This window comes from Tamandua tetradactyla, chromosome 19, assembly GCF_023851605.1.
Source record: "Tamandua tetradactyla isolate mTamTet1 chromosome 19, mTamTet1.pri, whole genome shotgun sequence".
Lineage (NCBI taxonomy): Eukaryota > Metazoa > Chordata > Mammalia > Pilosa > Myrmecophagidae > Tamandua > Tamandua tetradactyla.
The window spans coordinates 23720057-23733499 of NC_135345.1; the positions used below are offsets into that span (position 1 = coordinate 23720057).

Sequence of the window (13443 nt, forward strand, 5' to 3'; positions counted from 1 at the left end):
AACTTTAAGCTTCAATTTTCACAAACGCTAGTTTGCTGATGGGGTGGATAATAAAATTGAAGATTTATGTTGCATTAACAGGTATAGCAAAAGCTCATTATATCTAAACACAGGGGATAAATAAAGGAAAACAACTGACTGAATTAACTGACTTTGCATTATCAAAATCTCTATCAAAAAGAGCATAGGACCTCCCAGCTAGCTGGGGAAAACATACAACAGTTGTTTCACATCAAACAATAAGTTATCTCTGATAAAAGAGTTTGGCTAAGAAAAGAAGGAAATGAAATAGGAGACTAACATTTATTGAACTCTGATATGTGCCACATACTGTGCTTGGTGCTTTTTTAATGGGTTATCTCACTAGAATGTTCTATAATGCTAGGTAATCATAGGGAAGGGCCTGATATAATTGGGATTGGGGTTCTCAGAACTTTTATTCTACATTTCAATTCAAAATAATTTCAAATTCTCCCTTCCATTCTAAGAAAACTGCATCGATTGGGCAATGCAAGATTTGTATTAATTTCTAAATGAGCTCTAACATGACTTCCTCAAAAATTCTAAAGAAATTATAAATACCTTAGATGAGGTGAATGGATAAATTCCATGCTATTTCTAAGGTAAATGGTGCAAGTAGATATTCTCATTAAAAGAAACAGCAAGAAGGGTGGATGGCCATGAAAAGATATGGATGGATATCCATATAAAGAAACACTGAAGCCCAACAAAATGCTAAAAAGTAATTTTTCTTTCTTGTATTTAATATTGATTACATTCATATAAATTTGGTATGAATTCTATAATATTTCTTACTATTAGAGGAGCAGTCTTAAGAAAGTAACAAAACTACAGCATTCAGTTTTCCAAAGGTACCCCTATCCAAGCACTACCCTCCTTGGTGTCTAAGGCTGAATAATGAGAACAAATCCAGGTTAGTCGATTTAAGAGCTAAGGCTCAAGTAAACACAGTGACAAGTTAGAAAACAGGAAAACTACAGAGTGAGAGTACATATGCTTACTATGGGTAAAACTGAAAATTTTTAAGTGGTGAACATAAGCACATGACATATATTCATTCACCCACATGAAATATCTCTTTAAAAAGACCTGAATAGACAACTATTTTATTTTATCTAAAAAGTATAACTATGAGAAATGATATAACTTATTTTTTCCATTTGGAAAAAGCTTGTGATATTCAGTGATCATGCACATTTCCTGACTCTTGGGCTACGTTCCTGACCAATACAGAAGAGATATGAAATGGCAGGCATTGCCCAAACACTCTGGTTTTAGTTTTAAGCACCGAACCCTATCATAATGTCTAGATTTGCCCTTTAAATTAACATCCCATTATCATGTTTTCTGGCAGGAAACTGTACGGATTGCAAATGGAGTTGGACTTAGAACGCCACAAGAAATTAGAGTAGTGACAGTTTTGACATTAAATACTAAACTCTGGCTTGTGGAGCTTCAGTATAACCTGAATTATTTCAAGCTTATGAGACAGAAAGTCAGAGAGTGAATTGGTTTTTGAGAAAGAGTTTAGATGAGAATTGGAGGAAAGTGTCGACTGAAACAATGGCAATAGTTAATCATAGCATATGATTCTGTGTTAGTAATAATTGATTATTAGTGTCTCCTTAACTATCTGACTTGGTGCACTCAAATTGGGCTAGATTAAACCTTTCAGAAGCATAAACACTGAAAATATTACAGACCCCCCCATCCACCACCTTCTTAAGGAACTCAAAATAAAAACAATGCAAATCATAAAACAAAGGTAGCAAAGATTACTTAGTTTTAAAAATATTAATCATTAAATAATTTTAAGATTTTTTTCATTTCCTTTTGCATTCTTTGTACTGCTTTGCTGCTACCTTAAGTACATTAGTCAGACTGATCTGACTAATAGATAATCCAGCCCTGCACCCAAGAAATTCCAAATGTAATTTGCTACTTATTCATTATTTTAATGGTGTTTCAAAGATCTGAATGGAAATTCCCTACCTGCCAACTTAAGCGGACTACCTTAGTTCCCTTAGCTGTTTCATGAGTGGCTTCTCAAGCTAATTTAGTCAAACAAGTCAAAAACCATTACATATATTATAGCACTCAAGACCGTAACTCTGCAAATGCATTATGGCACAAGAAAGACCATTTTGAGGAAAGAAATCAATCATAAAATCTTCCTGTGCATAAACTCATTCAATAGTTCCACCATGCCTTCAAGAGAGACTTCAAAATCTTTAGTGTGACTTAAAGAACGTTTCAGGAGTGTCTTCTGAAAGTATGAAATAAGTATGAGCTCTCTATACTTATTTCTCCTTTCTCCTAAACTACAGTATTCTAGTTAAATGACTAGAAGTTTCCCAAAATACCTTACTTTTTTTTCCCAAAGACTTATTATAATCTACACCCTCTAGAAAAGAAATGTCCAATAAAAATATAATGCAGCCTATGTAACTTAAAATTTTCAAAGAGCCATATTTCAAAGTAAAAGGAAATAGGCAACATTACTTTTAATATTATATCTTGTCACTTAATATATCCAAAATATTTTCATTTCAACCTGTAATTGATATAAAATATTGAAGTATTTTACAGTGTTTTGTATTAAGTCTTTAAAATCCAATGTATATATCATGCTTCTAGTGCAATTTAACTCAGACTAGTCAAATTTGCCATGTGGCTAATGGCTGCTGTTTTGGATACTGCAGGTTTAGAAAAACTTTTCCCTCCCTGCTTTTAGGATTCAGATCAACCTCCCCCCTCCATCCCCTGGGATGCCTTCCCTTATTCTCAGAGCAACGTGTCCAGCCATACGCCACCACCGTACCTTATATAAATTCTCTGTTCTAGCATTCATCACACTGTTTATTTAACTTTGTCAGTAGACTTGAAGCTCCCTGGATGTAGAATCATGTCTTACTAATTTTATATCCCAAGCACCAATGTTTGACAAACAAAGAATCATGAGTTCACTTATGTTAAAGAGAAAAAGCATATAATTGCCCTAATGAATTGGTTCAGCGCAAAGTCCAAAATTTTTATTAAGCATTTACCACCTATAGGTCACTTTGTTAGTAAACAGTTTCTGTGTCCTAGTTTCTTTACCTGCATTTCCAAAACAAAAATTAAAAATTTTCAAAGCCAAGATTCTTACAGATCTCTAGTTAATTCATTTATAATGATTTAAAATAATCTGAGGTGGCATTTGTACTACTATGTGCCCTCATTTAAAGGGAAATGATAAAGTGTCTTATTCAAATAATTAACTAAAGACCTGGTCAACATTTGTCACAAAAAGGGAAGGCAGAGTGGTGTCTGTTTCCAAGCAGGGGCTACTAAATTCAAGACTGTTTTTGGCTCAGGCATCAACTATGGAACATAGACCAAACACACTATTCAATCTATTTGGAAACAGTCATCTAGTGATAAAACTCCTTCCTCCATCTCTTTACCCTAGTTAAATATTTGACAGTAAGTTATATTTGGAAAGTATAAAATAAGCAGACATCACAATCTACATATTTTTATTAAAATAATAACCTGGCTTTCATTATAGCTGCATCGCCTTTTGCTCAAATGAGCAAGTACATGATGACATTCTTAATCTCTCTCTTTAATGTTATATTGTTGAGAAAAATCATAAAGTATTTTATAAAAATATGAATTTGCTATTCATAAACTATTTTCCTACATGCTTGCTCAACATGATTCTCTTTTGTAAAGGTTAACTGTAATGTACCATATAAAAAGACTTTGTAAACTATATGGCACTATATAAATGTGAGTTATTATAATTATTGAATAGGCCATTAATTAAATTCAGCAATATTAGAAAAATTGAATTTTAAATTTTCATTAGTCTTCTTAAGTGTTAACTAATGATGCCCTGGCAGATCTTAATATCACAGCTCATTTGAAAGTTGAGAAAAATGAGGAAAAGTGTTGTAATTTGCACAAGGCCTTTGATTCAGTCTTAGATTCAAAGTTAAATGGCAGCAACTACCCTAGACCTTTAGCCCAAGCATTCAATTACTTCTTGCTTTTCTCTCCTGGAGTACCTACAATTAAGAAATCTCTCATTTAACCTTTTATTCCTCCAGCTGGTACCTGATGACTGACGCTTAATTTTGAGTCCATTCCTCAGCTGTTTAATATAGGATTTTCAAGATGAGTTGATGTTAGTAGTGGAGTTTTCTTAAAGGCTCCATATAAATCTAACCTTTACAACTAAAAATAATTTCCCTAAAATTTGGTTAGCTTCTTTGCAAGCTATTTTAAAAGCTAATCTTTACTAAACCGACTCCTAACAGCTAGCATAGACAGACAGCAGCTGCAATGAACAAAAGCAATGCTGCCATTTCTGATTGATTAGCCATGGCTCCCTGTAGCACAATGTTGAGAAAGAACCTAAGGCTGTGTGGGTCTCAGTGGGAAAGAGCTCCATGATCGATTAGGGATGTCTGCTATGGGCATGTACTGTATGCTGACAATTGGAGCACCTCATATTTTGCCATCCAGGGTCTAGGTTGATATATAGTAGTCAGCAGCTAAGTTAAAGTCACTGCATTAGTAAGCAGCTACTGAAAAAGAATAGTCACCAGCTGAGAGCACAAACAAGTTTAGAGTAAACTGGATCTTTATACAAAAGGAGTGCGTACCGTCTATATATCCAATGAATGGAATATCCCGCATTAAATCGTGCCAAAAACTCATCATGAGTTGTTGAAAAGAAGTGTGGATGTCAACTACCCAGTTAGTTGGTGACCCAGCATAAGAAAGAAATGACAACCTTCTGAGCAAACTACATGTGCTGCCTCCCTTAAATCTGGCTGGAACACAGTGTCTCCATGGATAATCCAATCTTCATAACTGCCAAAAAGAGCAACACTGAAATCCAACGGCCACAGCTTTTCATTTTCCTCTCAGAGAAAGAAGCAACTGGACAAGAAATAAGCATAAAAAAAGAAAAAAAAAATCCTCTGGCCAACCCATATCTACCCAAAGAAATCTGTACTCCCTCCACTCTTGAAAAGAAAAGTTGAAAACAGTAATGAACATCAGGATGAAAATAGGAACGAGAAACATGCTGGCTTAACATTTTGTTTTCCAAAGAGCTGTGTTAAGAAGTGTTGAGGATTCATCCACAGTTTCAAGTTAAAAGGCTGATTATGGCCTATTCCAACAATTTTCTAATCTACAAAGAAACAGAAGGAAAGGAAACCCTCCTTTAAGATGAAAGTTAGCTCCCAGCTGCTTACAATTGCCTTCTGCCTCTGCCTCTCCCTTTGCTTGGCCCTCTCAGACTCCCGTTTCTCGTACTCTTTGCGGTATTCTTCCCTCTTCAGCCTCTCGTGCTGATATTCCTCATAGCTGTCATACCTGGGAAACAGAACTTCATCATTAAGTCAACCACCTCAATTTGCATTGGGCAAAGTGAATAATAATTTGAGGGGCAGGGGGAGTGTAGGGTTTTAGATAACATCTTGTTATCTAAAAGAGGGGATGAAAGGAGCCTGAGGAAAATGAAATGCCCTGTTACCTGGGTCTACGGCTGTAAGGCGAACTGGAGCCTGATCTCGCACACAAGGGTGAATTTCGGTGCATGCGGTGCCTGCAGTGGCTTGACTCATAGTAGTAGCAAGATCTGAGAAGAAGGGAGAAAAACAAAAAACGCATTTGCAACTGCCACTTAACCCAAGTTTATCGGCACTACTGAACATCCTCTGGAGCGCTGTTATCACAGAAACTGGCTTTTCCTTCCTAGCTACCGGTGAGATTTCCTGGTGACAGTTTGTGATCATCTAGTCAGCTTAGAGGTCGGGGAGTGACGTGTTCTCTCTCGGTGTCTCTTATTGATGTTAACACCGAGCCCAGGGTCTGGTACGCTGTCAGCTTTATCTTGCATGGATCTCAACTATCCTGGCACAGGGCAGCTCTCCAGGTAATGGAAAAAGTTAGATGAGCAAGTTTCTTACAAATTGCTCCCTCTGATCTGACTGGCTCAAGGCCCTGTGTTCAAGGCTGACAGATTTAAGGAAAGATGGGGAGGAATGTATGTGCAGCAACAATCTCGTTATTTCCAGCGGCACTCGGGATGTGACAGGGAAGGTTGGGCTGGTTGTGGATTTTGAACGCTTCTGGGGAACTCGGCTTCCCAGGAAAGACTTATTTATACTTTGGGTGGGTTTTGATAAGGTTTACCTTGAAGAGGATCTACTGCCTGGGGACCTTGATCTTGACCTGGAGTATGGCGATCGGGAACATGACCTGTGTCGAGAAAAGGACCTTGAACGAGAGCGCATCCTTTGGGGTCTTTGAGAAAATAAGGATTTGGGTGGCGACACAGAATCTCTACATGGAGAGTTAAAAGAAGAGCAAGAAGGCGACACATCGAACAATGAATAGGATTGCGTGCCATCCCAAGGGTAGCTCAGTTTATCACCTTCATCTTCGCTGTCATCAAACAGGCCATCCATGGCTAGTCCTGAATTTATAAACATAGGTAGTTTGGAGAATTGTTCATTACTGAAATCACCGTCCCTCAGTTCACTGGTCTTGTCTGCTTCGTCGTCAAAAACAGCCTGGCTGGGATGACCGAAGTGCTTGTTCAACTCGGCTCGAATTTCCTGGTCTTGGAGCTGTTTTCTGGTGCTGCAAGGAGAGACCTGCTTGCTCGCCTTCGAAGTCTCTCTCAGGTAGCACGGGTCTGAATCTGTGGAAGAACAAAGCTGCCCCTGACAATGAGAGGAGGCATCTTTATATTCTAGTGGTCTAGAGTCTTGGAGCTCCTGTGATAGATTGATAAGAATCTCCGTTTTGGAATTAATTGACTGACAATAGTCATGGTCACCAAACAGCCGCAGAGTGGGCCGCCTGGTCTTCCTCTCCTCATGTCCACTGGTGAGGACTGAGGTCTTGCTGAGCTGTGCATACAGCTCAGATTGCCCTGGCCCTTTCTTGGTGGAGGTACCAGAAGGCTCACTGTACCGGGGCTTCTTTGTTTGTGGTGGTACGACAGTCTTGCAAGAGGGCTTCAGCTTTGGAGAAGCCCTGAAAGGATTATCTTGGTTGGCTTTGTGAGGAGGAGTTGTGGGTGGAGTTAGGCCTATGGCAAAAAGAAAAAAATAAAAAAAGGAGAGAGTAATAAAAGAGAGAGAAGAGACAGAAATATTGTTCTAAAATGCCAGGATATGTTTCCTAACTTCCAAGATTTCAGACAAGGGTTAAAATTGAGTGAAGAAGAAAGAAACCAAATTCATCACAAGCCCTGAAAGACTGAATCTCTTCCCCTAAGCTTCTGTCACCACAAGAAAGATGGATTTAAAATGCCAGGCAGGTGTGAGAGACGTGATATTTCGTGCCTCAGACACCACAGCTAGCCCAAACTGCTTCCCAGAAAATGTTGCCGCATCACCCCTGGACTCAATGGCCTGCAGCATTGGGAAGGCATGCATCTTCAGGGGCGCTGTACTGGCTGTTTTATGGGAAATTAACATTGCTGGGCTCAGGGGAAATCATAGAATAGCCTTGGTAGCCTTTGTCAGAAAGTAATGTTGCAAAGGATGCAAGAGGCTCAGGATTCTTTGTCCAATCAAGGAAATCTACCCCTGGAGCCAAGGATTTAGGCTACTTAAAATAAATTAAATAAATTAATAAAGGTGGGATGGCAGCAAGTGTGGGAGAGGGTGAGGGGGGGAATGAAATGAGCAACTTCCAAGTAAGTTCATAAAATACGATGGGGAATGAGGATAACTCTACAACTTGATGGCAATGATTTTTTGTTCTCATAATTCATTAACTTAGTAAACCACAGCTAATGTGGGTGTAATACAGTCTTGTAAGCATAACTAATACATTCGGTCTAAAATATGGTCTGCAACAGAAACCCAAGTGAACAGTACCACAAAATATTGGTTTTGGACTATTGAGAGCCCAGCATCAGTGAAGGTGATGAGACTGAGGGACTGAAATGAGTCCAAGCTTCAGCAGCATGCCACTAATTAAATAAATCAGTAATAAAGAAGGAAGCGGGGATGGTCATCAGGCTCTTCCTTTTCTACAGAATGGCAGAAAATTCCATCCGAAGCCATTGTGGGAGAGCCAGTGAAGCACAAGCCACCTCTGTTGAGTTTCACCCCTGAGTAAGCCCTACTCATGTCTTCATGCCAAGGAACAGTAATTGCAAAATGGCTCTAGAGCCCAGGGAACTTTGAGAAAGAGCAGGCTGGAGTTCAAATGACTTTATGCTTACATGGGAACATTTTAGTTTACAATACATTTTCTATCTAGGAGGATGGGTGAGCCCTATTCAGCAAAAAAAAAGAACTTCAAGTCCACTAACAAGCCTGGGGTTAGACTTAAGGCAATTGCATATTTCAAGGAAAGGCAGAAAAATTCTACCTTGCTGGGGGAGAAAAAAGTATAAAGGACCAAGTAGGCCACAGAAAGCCACATGAAATTTTGACATGAGCAGGAAGTTACTGACTCTCTCTCCTACTTTATAATAAAGAAATTAAGAATTTCCCTAAAATGAAACCTTTTGAACCAATGTTTGACTATTTTTATTATTCACTAGTTCTCCCTAACTAAGGAAACAAAAGGAAGAAAACTGCAAATCACACTCAGGTGTGTATTAGGAATTCCATTTGAGAAAAACTCAGAACTGCAAAGACAAAGAGAGGGGGACACTACTCTCCCTTCTTGTCACTTGAGTTTCACAAAGGCCCCATTTATTAGCAGCCATTCTCCTTTGCTTACTCAGCTCTTTGCTAGTAGATATTGGTGTGTGTGTGTGTGTGTGTGTGTGTGTGACAATACTGAATGAAATTCCATTTCATTCTCTCTTTTTAGTCCCTCTTTCTCTTTCATTAATGAGTATGTTTTGTGCTCAATCTAAGAAATTCCTGTTTGGTAAATCTTTCTTCCTATTCTTTCTTTTTCTTTTTCTTAATTTTTTCACTTTTTGCACTGCCCCATTCATATATACTCATTTCTACCACAAGTTATCGTAAGTACCGGTACTCCAAGTATAAAGACCCTGATTGCCAGTGGGGGAAAAAAAAAAAAAAGATAAGTTTTCAAATACTTCTCATAGTAACCTAAGACACTTAAAGAAAAATGATGGATAATCTCTCTTCACCAATTACATAACAGTCACATATGCTAAATGATGCAGTCCTTGAATTGGGGGAAATGGCATTCAATATCCCAAAATCCAGCTCTAAGAATCTAAAACCACTCCAACTGAGGGTAAATTTTATTTCTTTAATAATTTACCATCAGGATCTCTCACTTGATATTTATCAGCTATACCTGGATATTCTCGCTTATCTTGTTTTGAGTAGTCATTATATCCTGTCTCTTCAGGTAGATTATAATCTCTTAGTGGGATGTTTTTTGGGTTTATTTGTTGTGATCTTTATTCCTATTTTTATTTTCTTAGATTCTCCTTTAGTAGTGGATCTCACATTTCAGTGGCCCAGGAATCACTTGGAGAACTGGTTAAACATTTTTAATGAGACGGTTCACAAACCGCATATGGAGAATGACTGCCCTGCAGCTTCTGTGGAGCGCTCTGCCTTGTAGTCAGGTGTGTGTATTTTTACTGACTTTCTACATTTATATAAAGAAACCCTAAACTTCAGAAACACCAAATTAGGCCACTATTAAAGAGACACTAGTTCTAAAAATAACTTGGCTATCTAGGGATTTTAAATATAGAAATTCTTTTTAGTCTTGAAAATTCAAAACCCTTGTCCTGGTACCTAAGCTCATTATCACTTAAATAACTGATTCTCAAGTTGCTCTTGGGAGCAGTGACACCCCATTTGTAGTTTCTTTGAGTTAGGATCAAAGCCTTTTACCTTCTTCACATATCACATAGCCTGTGTTAACCGAACAAATGCTTATGGAGCCCTTACTACATGCTGGATTCTATACAGGATGCCAGAATTTCAGGGAACCGGTTCCCAAGGCCCTCATGGTTCTTTTTGAATAAAGACGCAATACTTTAAAATAGGAAGTATATATTTTCTCTCATATATTCTTACACTTTACTGAAATACCCTGAGATAACCAAAATACGTCCCACGAATGAAAATATCAGGGCTATGATCATGTTAACACCATTTGTTGAAACAAATATTTCTTACCTAGGTGAGGAAGATATTTTAGGATTGCTTGATAGGTAGATAAGGGGAATAAATTAGATAATTCCCCAAACTTTTTTAGTTTATTGAAACTTCTTTAATCAGAGAGTATCTTGGAGCAAGACTGAGAAATCTCAAGAACCGCCAGATTTCTTATTCCCAAGTGCCAAATTGAAAGCCAAATTGAAACTCTATTTCTAGGTATAGTTGACACTGAAAGCAAAACATAGCAAACCAACAACAAGAACAGCAAAAAGAACGTAAGAAGTGTTTTGTCTGCTTTTAACATGGTGTCAAACTTTTAAGAGCTGCTGATGGGACAGGGAACCCCTGGCTGTCCCTGCACCGGCTGGGTTTCTCTAATCCCACTTCCTCTACCCAGAATTTTTCCCCTCCGGTGGGAGAGGGTTCAGCACTGGAATCCTTAAAGCCGCCACCTTCACGCACCTCCCCACTAATTGCTGGACTCTCAATTTCATGCCACAAGCCTAAATCAACAGTGCTTATGCCTCCCACAACCTCCGGATTATTTCCTGCGTGTTGATTTTCTGGGGAATGTGTACATTTTGGTGTTGACAGTACAAGGTATATTCTGTGCTCTCTCTTGAACTTAGCAGGTTTTGACAGATTTATGGGAGGACAGATGGCCATTACAGGCTGAAGGCTGACAAGAGGCAGTTCAGAGCATTGTTAACACACTTGCACAAACTCTCAGCAGTGCAGCACTGTGCAGAATGTAATTCAGACTATAGCTTTTTTATTGCTGCCTATTTTCTTTTGTCAAAAGAGCCTGCTGTGCAGAGCAACAAATGGCTGCTATTACCCAGAATGTAATGGGTGTCAGACAAATCACGTAACACAAACAATCAAGAGTATGTAGGTCATATTTCAACAGAGCACAACCTTAGCAATATTTATGATTACTGCATTGAAATGTGCTCTATAATAAACAAGTACCTCTACATCACTCACACTTACACACTTCTGCACAGCAAATCTGGGAGAAGTGGTACACACTCTACAGTCATCCTTTTAAACGGCCCTTCTATTAAAAAAAAAAAGTCAAAGAAAAGTTTTGGTTTTTTTTCATTATGTACCATAAAACGATTTTCTTTGAGGAATTCCTTTTTTGGTTTGTTCATTTAATGGAATGACTCTGATAAACGGTGAAGTCTCATCTCTTTTTTTTTTTTTGGTGCTCCACTATCCATCTACCAAATCTGAGCTAAATCAGCAACTTGTTTTCGAGTTTATTTAACACAAGGGTTTTGCTTGTGGCGCATGCCAATTCAGGTACTGTTGAAAGAAAATGGAAAAGATGAGCTCCTAATTTGCTTAAAAAGACACCAAGGGTGGTGTGACGGTGGCTCAGTGGCAGAGTTCTCGCTTGCCATGTTGGAGACACGGGTTCGATTCCTGATGCTTGCCCATGCAAAAAAACAAAACACCAAAAACTTGGTGAGGGTTGTTAAGCATTCCTAGGAAGGGTCGATTTGATATCCATTGGGTAGGAACTATTACTGCTATAGCAGAGAATATTTGGTTGAGAAACGCCTGCGTTCCTCCAGTGTCCCTCTCCCCACCTTTCCCTGAGGACTCACTGGAGCTTTGTAAGAACCAGCAACTAAAGCGTTACTGTTTGGGACAACCAGGTCCTCCCAGACCCCACCCTGCTACTGTCCCTGGCATGGGCCTGGAAATGCCTCAGCCTTGCTGCTTTTTATGTTGTATAACACCCCTGATTGTAAGGGAACAAAATGGCCTTGCAGAAAAGCTTCAGAACATTCCTATCACATTATTACTTGCCCTGGAGCACATTCCCACAGAGCCAGGGAGGGGAGGGTAGAGAAACTGGCAGTCCAGGTGTTTACCCCCAAATCCTGAAGCTGAGGTGGGAAAGGAAATGGCTGTTGTTCTTAGCTAAACACAGACAAACATAAACGGGGTAGTTCCATTTCCAGGAAAGAAGACTGAGGAACAAAGTAATCATCTTTATAGATATTGGGTCAAGATGAGTAAGATTAAAATAGAAATGGAAGGGGATATGGTTAAAATAAGGAAGAAATTCCTGACAGTAAGAGTTGCCAAATACTGAAAGGGGCTATAAAGAGAATTTGTTGGGTCTCCTTTCTTGAGTTCTTCGGGCACAGGAATGGGTTATATAACCTGTAAAAATCACTTTCCAGTCTTGTAATGCTACAGTTGTCCTTTTAAAACTACACACTATTGCCCATATCTATTTTGGCATCTTTTCAAAAGAAAAAAAAACTTGTCATATATAAAATAAGTATGCACAAAGGGATACAGCAAGTTTTATGCTATTTATCAATATTCCTTCTACCAAAAGGAACTTTTAAATGGAAGCTCAAAAGTAAGAATTTAAAAATCCACATAAAAGGAGATTAAAGAATTTACACATTAATTTGGTAATGAGTGTTTTTATTTGTTGTTCTTATAAGCACAGGTCCATTGAAGTGTACTTTGAATAACTGCTGATTTAAACCAAGGGGAAATATTGTGTGGAAAAAAAGAAGATACCGAATTACTTGTCAACTATGATCAAAACCATATGGAAAATTATTTGTCAATGGAGGAAAAAAATGTTAAGTCCTAGCTATTTTAGAGTAGTGGAATTTTTGCTCATTATTTTGATCTTCTTTATTTTCCCAATCAGTTATACAATATTTATGTTGCTTTTATTGCTTTTACAGAAATAAGAATAAAAAAATACCTATACATTTGTGTGTGTGTGTGTGTAATTACTAGGTTAGTCTCTTTGGTTCCTAACCAGATTTCTTCAACATCATCACCCTGTGAGCTGATGTTGCTTTGCCATTCCCATTTCTGAAACTAGAAAGTGTAGCACTTTGAAAATCTCCATATGCGATAGATTTAAATGCCTTCTGCCAAAAAAGCATTCTCTCTTCTCTCATCTTGCTTTACTAACAGCTATTTTGAAATCAAATTAGTTTTTACACCTGTAAAAGAGAAGAGCTTTTTTTTGCTTTTTGTTTTTTGTTTTATCAGCTGGAATGAGCTAGTTTAGGACAATCACAAAGAACTCAGACCAGCTGGCGATACCTAATAAAGCAAACTTCCTATCTCATTCCTCCTGTTTCCCAGAGACTCTGCAGATGGGGCAGGAGGGATTATTCTAGAGGCCTTAGAATTTTGTTGACTCTTTACATTTACACTTAAATGTTATGAAAATTTCACTAAAACTTGTGAGAGTAAAGAAAAAGAAGACACCAAAAGACCTAGACAACAGTTCGACACACTT

General features: G+C 38.2%; 1 protein-coding gene across 3 annotated transcripts in view; it reads right to left on the minus strand.

Annotated features, from left to right (window-relative positions):
* PPARGC1A (PPARG coactivator 1 alpha) overlaps positions 1–13443 on the minus strand; it is a 328446-nt gene that overhangs the window by 12046 nt on the left and 302957 nt on the right. For all 3 annotated transcript variants that reach the window (XM_077136510.1, XM_077136512.1, XM_077136511.1), the window contains 3 exons: positions 6217–7120; positions 5555–5659; positions 5274–5394 (listed from right to left, as the gene is read on the minus strand). In XM_077136510.1, the coding sequence (XP_076992625.1) occupies positions 5274–5394; positions 5555–5659; positions 6217–7120 (1130 nt within the window). The remainder of the gene's footprint in view (positions 1–5273; positions 5395–5554; positions 5660–6216; positions 7121–13443) is intronic.